Source organism: Marmota monax, unplaced genomic scaffold (genome assembly GCF_021218885.2).
Source record: "Marmota monax isolate L192 unplaced genomic scaffold, Marmota_monax_Labrador192_F-V1.1 WCK01_AAM20220418_F8-fsc00260, whole genome shotgun sequence".
In the NCBI taxonomy this organism is placed as follows: domain Eukaryota; kingdom Metazoa; phylum Chordata; class Mammalia; order Rodentia; family Sciuridae; genus Marmota; species Marmota monax.
Window position 1 is genome coordinate 1,100,741 of NW_026694062.1, and position 12,720 is coordinate 1,113,460.

Below are 12,720 nucleotides of genomic sequence, written 5' to 3' on the forward strand. Positions count from 1 at the left end.
AGATGTGCTTTAAGGGAAAAATAGGCTTTTTATAATTGTTTTTTTTAAATGATAAGAACTCTTAAATAAATTGTTCTATAGCTTGTTAATAACTTAGTTTTGTGTATTTTTGTGAGTTAGCCTCATAACATTATTATCAGTGCCTCAAACAAGGGACTCTCATTAGTTTTTCAAAGTTGACAGTGGAATTAGGGGGAAAAATCTGTATTGTATATATACAACACATGATAAAAATGGGACAGAAGCCTCATAGTCATTCATATGTAAGATCTATTTTAAAATTAATTCAGATGTATATCCGACAATAATTTTTTTTGTTTTGTTTTCTGTGGTAGGGATCAAAATCAGAGTTTCACACATGATAGGCAACAACTCTAGTGTTGATAGACCCCAAACTCAGTAATTTTTTAAGTTAAAATTTAAGTATTTTTATGTTTAATTGACAAAAAAATACTTACCATGTGATGCTTTAATACATGTGTGTATTGTATAATGTTCACATGGGGTTAAACATATCTGTTTCCTTAAACTTTTTTTTTTTTTTTTTTTTTTGGTGGGAGGGTACTGGGGATTACATTTAGGGGCAGTCAGCCACTCAATGACTGAACTACAATCACAGCTCTTTTTTTGTATTCTGTATAGAAACAGGGTCTCTTTGAATTGCTTGATGCCTCGCTTTTGCTGAGGCTGTCTTTAAACCCCCAATATCCTGTCTCAATCTCCCAAACTGCTGAGATTACAGGTGTGTGCTACCACATTTTTTTTTTTAATTTACTTTTTAGTTGTAGTTGGATACAATACCTTTTATTTTATTTATTTATTTTTACATGGTGCTGAGGATCAACCCAGGCCTCACACATCCTAGGCTCTACCGCTTATCCACTACCCCAGCCCTACACATTATTTCTTTTGGCTGAAAATATTCAAAATACTTTGTTTTAGATTTTTTTAGAAAATGTAGTATATTATCATTATAGTTTTATAAAAGTAGCTTGTATTTTATACTTAATGGACAATCTAAATAAAAAACATGTTTTATTTGGTAATAAGTGCATTTTAGTTTTTTTAAAAGATAACTTACCCCAAATTTCCATCTTTTTTTGTTTGTTTGTTTTTTTGTTTTATTTGAGGTGGACACAATATCTTTATTTATTTTTATGTGGTGCTGAGGATTGAACCCAGTGCCTCGCACGTGCCAGGCCGGGGCGCTACCACTTGAGCCACATCCGCAGCCCCCAAATTTCCATCTTTATTTATTTATTTTTGTATGTTTTCTCAATGTAACAAAAAATTTTCAGAGTTTAAAAGTTAGCAAACGTTTTAATCTGAACTGTTTTTTAGCAGCAAACTGGAAATTTAAGAGACAAGTTTCATGGGAATGGTCCAGTGTACTAAATAAAGAATTTCTTGATATTACTATACATATTTTTTTATTTGTTATCCCTAAGTTGTGATTTTATTCATTATTTCTGAGTTGAAACTGGATTATCAAGAGTTTTGTTTTCTTTCGTTTTTGTTTAGAAAGGAGTCCTTCATTGAAAGATAGTTGAAAACAAGTAATATTCAAAAAGTTTTGAACTTGGAATAATAATATCAAATTTTTTGTGAAATGATTCACTTATTTTAACTGTCTCAAAGTTAAAATGATTTATTTACCTTAAGTTGCAGAAAGTAGATGCCTTTTGTACAATTTCACTCTAACTTAATTTTTCATGTGGACCAATGCTGCTGAGATACATAATTTATATAGTTTGTTGCTCTACATATAAAACTCAAGTGTTTTGATTTTCAGTCCATTTGTCTTAATTGTTTTAGTTTTTTTTTTAAATTTATTTTTTTATTGGTTGTTCAAAACGTTATAAAGCTCTTGACATATCATATTTCATACATTAGATTCAAGTTGGTTATGAACTCCCAATTTTACCCCAAATACAGATTGCAGAATCACATCGGTTACACATCCGCATTTTTACATAATGCCCTATTAGTAACTGTTGTATTCTGCTACCTTTCCTGTCCTCTACTATCCCCCCTCCCTCCCCTCCCATCTTCTCTCTCTACCCCATCCACTGTAATTAATTGTTTTAGTTTTGTTTCTTCTCCTCCTCCCCTCTTCCTTCTTAACTAAAAAATATTTTTTCTCTAGTTTTCTTCAGTTTCAATTTGTAGTGTATGGGTAAATTAGGGGTAAGGTTTATTTGATACTTATAGCTTTTTTTTTTTCTTTTTGTTTATTTACTTTTTGTAATAAGTCTTTAGAAATATGAAGAAAACATGATTTTTTTTTATCCTTCATTTGTTAGGGTCTTGTAGATGCACACTAGTTTTAGAAGGAGAAAAGGAGGAAAATAAGAATCTATGTCAACAAAGCATCTTTTATCATTTTAACAAGTGCTGTTTCTTATATCTTAACATTTCTAATGTATACATTTCTTCTTGAGAAAACTTAGTGTGAAATAAAGTATATCATCAAATTCTTTGTGAAAACATCAATGTAAATAAAAGAATCACAACAGTTATATTGTAATGAAGGAGAGTGATAAAAAAAAATTAGACTTCAAAATTAAGCCTTAACTATCTATGCATGGTGACAATGATTGAAATCTCAGTGACCTTTAGGAGAATCATAAGTTGAAGGCCAAACTCATCAACTTAGCAAGACCCTGTCTCAAAAAAAAAAAAAAAAAAAAAAATCTATAATACAGAAGATCAGTAGAATAAAGGGAAGGAAATGGGGAGGAAGAAGGGAAGCAGAGGGAAGGGAAAGGGAAAAAACTTGGGTCTGAATTAAAACAAATTATATTCTATGCTTTTCTGATGATTTAATATGAATCATATACATATATGATTCATTACATATATTAGATATAACTAAAAACAGCCAATATAAATAAATAAACAAATAAATAGCTGGGAGGATATGATTCAGTATAGAGTTCCCCTGGGTTCAGTCACTGTTACCAAAACACTTAAAAAAGAAAACATCCCTGAATTCAATCCACAGTGTATTTAAAATAAATAAATAAACCTTATATGTACATATATGTGTTTCTTTTGATAGTTTTACTCAACAACTTCATTTTAGTCAACTAATTGCTAAGCCCACATAGAAAGAGATACCCCTTTTTTGCTTATATTTTAGAACAGTTAGAAGATGACTCTCACTTCAATTTTGTCTTAGGAATTAAAGGAAATTCTAGTCCTTTTATCTGTAATATTTTGGTTCAGAGTTTAAATGACTTGGTATAATCCTCATCTTCTGTATTATAGAAACTAGATATTAAAAGTTTCTTCAGTTGAAATGAAATTAGAAGTTGTTCTATTTTAAATGTAACTTTAACTTTTAGGTGTTTGAATAGTAAAATAAAGATTATAGTCATTAATGTTTGCCCAGGTCAACCAATACTCATGCAGTTAATTTTTCCAAATATGGATTCTATCACATTGAAGTGTTCACTTTTAAAAAATGCAGTTCTCTTTACAGTGCTTGTGCAGCTCAACTCTTTAATGAAATAAATGCAATTTTTTTTTAAACTTTTAAAATTATCTTCTGATCTTTGATGAAAAATAATTCTTTGTATTATTTATTCCCCCTCCCCCAGAAATAATTTGAACTTTCTAATGAGTTCTTGGTGGCCAAATCTTGAAGATCTTTATGAAGCAAATGTTCCTGTGTATAGATTTATTCAGCGACCTGGAGATTTGGTCTGGATAAATGCAGGCACTGTGCATTGGGTGCAGGCTGTTGGGTGGTGCAACAACATTGCCTGGAATGTTGGACCACTTACAGGTATTGTATGTTATTCCCTAACAAATTTAATGTTTAAGGGATTGTTTCCATTAGGTAGTTTTTTGTTAAAAAGTAATTCATTAAAAGTAGAAAGTTCAAAGCCAGCCTCAGCAAGAGTGAGGTGCTAAAAAACTCAGTGAGATCCTGTGTTTAAGTAAAATTTTTAAAAAGAACTGAGTTGTAGTTTAGTGGTTGAATATTCCTGAGTTAATCCCTAGTACAAAAAAAAAAAAAAGAAAGAAAGAAAAAAATAGAAAATCATCAGGTGTGGTGGCGTATACTTTTAATCTCAGCAACTCAGGCTGAGGCAGGAAGTTCAGAAGTTCAGGGTTAGCTTCAGCAACTTGAAATTTAGCAAGACCCTGTCTCAAAGTAAAGGCAGGGGATGTAACTCAGTGGTAAAGTGCTTCTGGGCTTAATCCCCAGTATCTCCCTTCTGCTCTCCCTTCCTGGAAAAGCAGAACAAGTTTTAATTGCTCGTACCGAGATTAAATTCATGTTAAAAACATCAATTCAATGACAGATTTCAGTGAATAATGAATATATTTCTCTGTAGACATAGGAGATATGCTTTTAATATCTTAGAATGTCATGTTTTATATTTATAAAGGATCTTTTTATGGAAGAGTAAAGCAATAGCAATTATTAAGAATTTTTATTTTATGTGGTTTGACACAATGCTATTGTGTTGGAGTTTTGAAAAAATTCAGTTCCTATTGCAGGCTTTTGCAAGCCAACATTTTGAAATAAACACAGATATTATATATATTTTTTAAAGTTTTGGAATTATCCTCAACTTTGAAGAAACACTAAAACACTTAATATAAGCTTTTACTAAGATGAACAGTCTCACTTTTAGAGCCAGAAAGATCTGAATTTTACCTGTACTCTACATCTTTAACTTCCTTACTTCAATAAGTTTTTGTTGTTTATTTTTTTTTTTTAAATCCTCAGGACCTTAGTTTCACCATCTACAAATATGGATTGGAAAATCAAGAAAGATGAAATAATATAAGATATAAAAAAGATGAAATAATATAAGATATAAAAACAACCCAGCATAATGCTTCAAGTATTTGTATTTCTTACATGATAGAATACTTAATCACCATAAAACAAATCTTTCATGTTTTAAGATTTTTAGAATTAGTGAGGAAATTATACCTGAGATGTAATAATAGCTATCTTCTCATTATTTGTTAATTTGGATTATTTTATGACAGTTGCTTTTTCCCCCCTAGCCTGCCAGTATAAATTGGCAGTGGAACGGTATGAATGGAACAAGTTGCAAAATGTGAAGTCATTTGTGCCCATGGTTCATCTTTCCTGGAATATGGCACGAAACATTAAAGTCTCAGATCCAAAGCTTTTTGAAATGATTAAGTGAGTACTTTCTAAAACTGCTGTAGTCCATTTTGGGAGTAGGGAGCAATAATTAAGTTTTTTTTCCCTCTAAAGAATCCTGACCTCAAATGATAAAATGGTCCAGAAAGCTTATTAAAATATAATAAAAGAATATACTTTGAGTGCTGGAGTTGTGGCTCAGTGATAGAGCATTTGCCTGGCATGTGTGAGGCCCTGGGTTTGATCCTTAGTACTGCATATAAATAAATAATCAATCCATTGAGTGCTAAAAATATTTTTTAAAAAACAACATACTTTTTTTTTTTTTTTACATATAATCAGGATTCTTATAGTACAATAATAAAGACAGCTGATTTTCAGTAAATTCACAAATTCAGCTTGTACTCTAACAAAATTTATTTCCCAAAACAACTCAAGTTGTTTCATTATTTTAAAATTATTGTTTATCTTATCATTTTTTTTTTGTTTGTTTTTCAACTATTGAGATCTAGTTGGCAATTAAAATTGTACATATTAAAGATATACACTTGATGTTATGTTTTGCATTAAGATGATACACTTATGCATTTAGAAATTTAGTTAAGGCCATTATAAAATTGCCTCATATAATTAACAAATTTATGTGTGTATAGTGAGAACACTAACTCCCTTTAGATTTTGACTATTGTTTTCATACTGTACATTACATCCCCTAAAACCTATTTACTTGATAACAAACTTTGCACCCTTGACCAACATTTTCCCAAATCACATTCAACCTCAGCTCTGGTAACCTAACAATTTACTCTGTTCTTCTGTTAATTTGACAGTTTTAGAGTCCATGTGTATGTGAAATCATGCAGTATGTGTCTTTTAAGACTATTGTTTCATTGTATATAGATTCAATATGCATTAGCAGACACTTAAACTGATTCCATTTCCTGTTTGTCATGAATATATATATAATTGCTGATCATGTAGTAGTTGAAGGATTTAATATTTTGGAACCTCTGTACCATTATCTGTGTTGGCTATACCAACTCACATTCTTACCAACCGTTTTTTAAGAGGGTTTTTTTTTTTTTTCCATCTCAGCCAATCTCTGTATTGTCCTTATGTAATAGCCATCCTAAAAGATGTGAGGTGATATCTTACTATAGCTTTGTTTTACATTTCCCTACTACTAGTAGGGAAATGTAGTGCATTCTTTATATACCTATTGCCTATTTCAATGACTTAGAGAAATGTCTGTTTTAAGTTCTTTGCACATTTTAGAAACAGATTATCTTATTTTTTCCCATTGAGTTATGAAGATTCCCTCTGTATTTGTAGTATTAATTCCTTATCAAGTGTATGGTTTGAAATATTTTCTCCCATTTTTTATTTTTTCTTTTCACTTGGTTGATTGTTTCGTAAGAGTTCTACTTATTTAGTTCCACTTTTCTTGTCTGAGTTATGGTGTTATGTCCCCAAAATCATTGCCCACACCAATGCCAAGAAGCTTTTTTACTGTGTCCTCCTTTGGTACTTTCACAGTTTCAGTTCTTCTTATGTTTGAGCCATTAATTTTGAGGATTGGGGGTATTCAGGTTAGAGGCACTCAATAACTGAGTTACATCCCCAGCTCTACTTTGTATTTTATTTAGAGACAGAGTCTCACTGAGTTGCTTAGTGCCTCTATTGCTAAGGCTGGCTTTGAACTTGTAATTCTCCTGCCTCAGCCTCCTGAGCTGCTGGGATTATAGGCATGTGGCCACCATGCCTGACAACTGTTAATTCTTTTTGAGTTAATTTTTTTTTTGTATGATATGAAATAATGGTCCAATTTCATAATTCTCCATGCAACTGTCCTGTTTTCCTAGCTCTTCTACTTTTTCTATTATTCCTTGATAATACTGATGATGAACCTGGGTTAATTTACCACTTAAATGCCTTGCTAAGTTGCGCTGGCTGCTAAACTGGATATTATCCTCCCCCATTGTTCTAAGTAACCAGGCAAGTGTGCATCCAAACCCCCTGCCTGTGTACCCTCTATGGACCTTCCACCTCCGCTACCTTTTGACAACTTTCCTTTCACTACTACATGTTTTTGGCATACCACTCTATTTTTTATTACTAATTAAATCTCTTCATTTGTTATTAATATGTCCAGGTTCTCTTTTTCTTATTTGTGGTGCTGGGATTGAAACCAGGATCTTGTGCATGCAAGGCAAGCACTCTACCAACTGAGCTATATCCCTAGCCCTCTTTTTCTTGATACTTATGTGATAGGCAGAATGTTTCTTGGTTTTCTGGATATCCTGTTATCAGCATATTAGTATTCATTCATAAAAGTCACTTTAATTCTTTAATTCTCAGCATCTGTTATAATGTCTTCTCTATCACTTGTGATTTTGTTATTTGAATCTTCTTTTTCCTTAGTAAAGTTGAGACATTTTTTAAAATGTATTTTTTGCTCATTTTTAGGATTTTTATTGTATGTATGAGTTATTTCTGCTGCAGTCTATTTCCTTCAATCTCTTATAGTTCTATGAACTTATTTATTTGAGAAACCCTCCTTTTTTTAAATGTACATGTCTGTTTTCATAAACTTTTTTGTTAGTACTATTTTGATGCATTCTAGAGGTTTAAGTAAGTTGTGTTTTTATTTTTGGTTGTCTCAAATACTTCCTAAATTTTTCTCTAATTTTCATTTGGCCCAGTGGTCGATTTTTTTTTTAATGTAATTTCCATATATTTGTAACATTTCAGATTTTTTTTACATTGTTGACTTCTAGTTTGATTTCACTGTGGTTAGAAAAGATTCTAGATTAGATTGGGATCATTTTGATCTTAAATTTGTTAAGATTTGTTTAGTTACCTAACATATTATCTATCCTGAGAATGTTATACACGTACTTGAGAAGAATGTATAGTCTGCTATTGGGTATATACTGTTTGGTCTGTAGTGTTATCAATTCTTAAATTGATTTCTATTTGAATGTTCAATAATTATTATAAGTAGGGTATTATAGTTTCAAACTATTATGGTAATACTGTCAGTTTCTCCTTTCAGATCTGTCAGTATTTGCTTTTTACCTTCAGGTGTTCTGATGTTGCGTACGTATTTATTTACAACTCCTGTACTTCCTAGTAGAATAGATCCTTTTATAAGCACATAATGACCTTTCCTTTCTCTAGAGAAGTTTTGGATTTGGAAGTGGTTTTCCTAAATATAGCTATTCTGTTTTATTTTGGTTATTTGCATGGAATTTGTTGTTGTTGTTTTCATTCCTTTGCTTTATATCTGTGTGTTACCTTTAAACTTAAGACCCAGCACATTCCTGGGTCTTGTTTTCTAACCCATTTAGCTCTCTGTGCCTTTTATGTGATGAATGTAACATAAAAATTTAAGGCAGTCAATGATGAGAACTAATTGTTTTGTGTCTACTTTCATTCTTATGTCATTATTATCAAAGCCTATTCTTCACTACGGGAGAGTGCAACAGAACTTGCACCAATTTGTTACTTAATATCCAGTAATCAATATTCCCCATTTCTGCCCCCATTTCCCTTGGCTTTGGACAATCATCAATCCACTTTCAACTTCTATGAGAGCAACCTGTTTTAGAGTCCACTTGTGAGATCATGCTTGTCTTTCTGTGCTTCACTTCACTTAACATAATGATCTCAAATTTCATCTATGTTGTCACAGATGACATTCTTTCATGGCTGAAAAGTATTCCATGGCTGAAAAGAATTCCATTGTGATTTCATTTCCTTTGACTATATAGCTAGTAGTGGGATAGCCGGGTCATATGGCAGATCTATTTTTAATTTTAGAAGTAATTTACATAGTGTTTTCCATACTGTCTATTCTAATTTTCACATCTGCAGTGCGTTTGTTTTCTTTCCTTCATATCCTTATCAGTACTTATCTTTAGTCTTTTTTGGTAGTAGCCATTCTTACTGTGGGGACATGCTATCTCATTGTAGTTTTCATGCTCATTTCCTGTGATGTTGAACATTTTTTCACATACATATATGCTATTTGTGTTTTTTTTGAGAAGTTTCTGCGTAGTTCTCTTGTCTACTTTTTAAATTTTGAGTAGTTTGGTTTTTTGCTATTGAGTTTCTGGAATTCCTTATTAATTCTGGATGTCAATTCCTTTTGACATATATAATTTACAAATATAACCCCTCCTTCTATAGGTTGTCTATTCATTTTGCTGATCATTTCTTCTGCTCTGTAAAAGCTTTAGTTTCATTTGATTCTTCATCTGTAATTTTTTTCTGCACTTTTGTGATGTTGCCCCCCCAAATCCTTGCTCATTCTGGTGACCTGAACATTTCCCCTTTATATTCTTTTAGTAATTTTATACATTCAGATCTTAACACTTAAGGCTTCCAATCCAGTTTGAGTTGATTTTTGTAATATATGAGAGACATATATTCTTGTATATGTGAATATTCAATTTTCTACATTTAAAAAAAGCCATTGATTAATTAATCAATGGTTCTTTTCCAGTTCTTTTTCAAAAACTGTTTCTTTGTCAAGTTGTGCATTCATATTACACATTGTTTACCAGTTTCATTTAACTGTATTTCTATATCCTCTTGAGTTTCATTGACTGTTGGAAAAAAAAAATCACAGCTTCTAATTATCAGGTGTTTATCCACTTTGATATCTTTAGAATTTTCCACTTAGAGATTTAGGAATTTAAGACTTATCATCTTACTTTTTTTATTGTATTTCTTGTGTCCTATATGGAGATTCAGAAAGCATGTGGTGAAATGAGTTTCTCTACCACATTTATGGGAAGTCCTTCTCAATAAACACATTTCTCCTAAAGATATGTATTTAAGGAATCAGTTGTTATTAAATATCAAATTTATTCACCTGGATATTATAATCTTCCTGTAGCTTCTCTGCTGTGATTAGTAATTATATTAGTAAGTGTAATTTATATCAGAGGTGAATATATAAATTTGTTAAGATTTATTTAGTTACCTAATATATTATTTATGGGTCACATAGGCAGAGGAGATACTCAAGCTTTTTATGCAGATGTGTGTAGGTAGCAGAGTACTTGGGTTGTATTCTATATGGTGGGAGCAGTGAGCCTCTTTTGGGTTTTAGTGGTTTCCTTGGTTTGGTTTGGCTCTGTGAGCCGAAAGAGTCTCTTACTGACTGTTCTACTAGTTTGGGGGAACCTAAAACACTTATTCTTTGATTATATGTGGAGTCAGTAATGACATCTGTGGCATTCAGTTTCAGTTTCGTCAATTATCAGGCAAGATGCAGAGTAAATAAGGCATTGGACCTGCATAGGGACAAAGAAAAAAGAAACCTGGTGTTATTCCAGCTGCTACTATGAGTGTTATCTATTCAGGAGGAGGAAGAGAACTTCTGTCTCCCATCCCCTATCCGAGATTTGCATGCTGATACAGAGGGATGGCCTGAGTGACTTTTCTTTCTCAGATTCTTTCTGTTGCACTCCCCTGTCCCCCAACCCTCCAAGGATCAATAACTAGAACTGAAAATATTTCTCTTAGCTGAGAGCAAGTAAACATTAGGTGAAGTTTTTCTCTGAGTCTTCATAGGATTGTGTATGCCTGAGGGTAGGGTGATATACAGAGGCTTTTCTCCCCATACCATATCTTGTTTGCAGTGCTCACCATGGGTTGAGTTGGAATGGATTATGGCCAGGACCATGAATATTTCTCTCAGTTAAATTGCTTTGAACAAGTGTGGAAGAGCAGAACACTGTCTTTGCTATGTCTGTTCTGATCTTTATTATTTCCTTTCTTATACTAATTTGGGGTTTAGTTTGTGAGATCAATTTTTGTCTTGTTTACTTCAGACCTTTGTTCTTTTTTTAATGTTGTAATTGATTGCTATAAGCTTTCCTCATAATACTACTATTAACTATAACTTATCTTTCATTACACTTGCTGCATCTCATAACTTTAGGTATGTTTTGCCTGTAGTTTTATTTGTTTCAAGAAATTTTAAAATCTTTTAATTTCTTTATTCAAAAGTAAGTTGCTTACTTTCATGTATTTGTATAGTTTTTAAAGTTTTTCTTTTTAGTGACGTATTTTATTTAATTATAATCAAAAAAGATACTCTATATGATTCCAGTTTTTAAAAATTTGATTTGTTTTGTGACCTATCTGATTAATGATTCATGTGCTGTTGGAAAAACAATCTGTATTCAACAACTGTTGGATAGAATATTCTGGGGTTGTACGTGAAGTCCTTTTTTGGTCCACATGCTTGTTAACTCTGAGGTTCCTTTGTTGATTTTCTATCTGGATGAGCAGTCCATTGCTGAAAGCCAGGCTTAGTGGTGCATATCTATAATCCCAGCAATTTGGAAGGCTGAGGAAAGAAGTTCAAAGGTTCAAGGTTAGTCTCAGCAACTTAACCACAAAACAACTTGGTGAAACTCTGTCTGAAAATAAAAAAGGAGTGGGGATATAATTCAGTAGTACAGCAGTCTTGGTGCAATCCCCAGTATCAAAAAAAAAAAAAAATGGAATGTTAAAATCCTTAGTTATAACTTGAATCCTCTCTTCATTTAAATCTATTAACATTTGTGTATATATGTGAATATTTCAATATTGGGTGTACATATCTTTATAATTAAGTTGTTTCTTCTTGTTGTATTGACCCCTTTATCATTATACATTGACTTTGCTTATCTCATTTTTTACTGCTTTTACTTAAAGTTATCTGATAGTGGTATGGATTATTCCTGCTTTCTATTGGATTCCATTTGCATGTAGTATCTTACCCTGTTCCTTTAGTTTCAGTTTATGCAGATCCTCAGATGAAATGACTTTCTTACAAGCAATGTATAGTTAACTTTGTTGGGTACCATATTCTTGGTAGGTAGATTTTTCCTTCAGTACTGTGAAAATTTGATGCTACTCTTTTCTGGCCAAAGGTTTCTGCTGAGGCATCTACACTCAAATCAGTAGGGATAGTTTGTTTCTTCTCTTGCCACATTGGGAATCTTTTCTTATGTCTTGGGGTAGACTTGAATGAGTTAAATCCTGACCTTTAACCTTCCTATTGCTGACTATTTGTATCTTTTTCTAAGTTTGGTATAAATTTGCTGTTATCTCTTAGGCATTCTCATGTCCTTCTTGAAGCCCACCAAACCTAAACATTTGACCTTTTTAACATTGTCCCAAATTTCCCAATTTTCATTTCCCTTCTTTATTTTCTCCAACAGTATATTTTCAAATAGTTTGAATTCAAGCTCTCTAATTCGTCTGTGTGATGTGTCATGCTTTTGATATCCTAGTACATTGTGAGGCACTGTCTTTAATCCTTGTACCACATAAAAATAAATTTTAAAAATTAAGTAATCAGAAGAAAAACAATATATACACACACATATGTGTGTGTGTGTGTGTGTGTGTATAAAACCAACCTTTGCTTTGATGGAAGGATTGATAAGGAATAACTAGAAAGCCACATGGAAGATTGAACAATCTTCTGAGAACGAAACTGAATCAGGGCCATTTGCCAGCTGCATAGTATGCCAATCACTGAAGCAACAAGCTTTGGAAAAGAGAAATATTTCATTAGTAAA

General features: G+C 32.1%; 1 protein-coding gene across 7 annotated transcripts in view; it reads left to right on the forward strand.

Annotated features, from left to right (window-relative positions):
- The window catches only part of LOC124106573 (lysine-specific demethylase 6A), a 193,703-nt gene that overhangs the window by 154,444 nt on the left and 26,539 nt on the right, over positions 1–12,720 (forward strand). For 6 of the 7 annotated variants that reach the window (XR_006856098.2, XR_009228615.1, XM_058585526.1 and 3 more), the window contains 2 exons: positions 3,603–3,790; positions 5,032–5,173. Coding sequence is in view for 5 of the 7 variants with exons in the window: in XM_058585526.1 (XP_058441509.1) it covers positions 3,603–3,790; positions 5,032–5,173 (330 nt within the window). In the remaining 2 variants the exon portion in view is untranslated. Of the gene's footprint in view, positions 1–3,602; positions 3,791–5,031; positions 5,178–12,720 lie in introns of those variants that run through there. The other variant, XM_058585527.1, reaches the window with a different exon arrangement.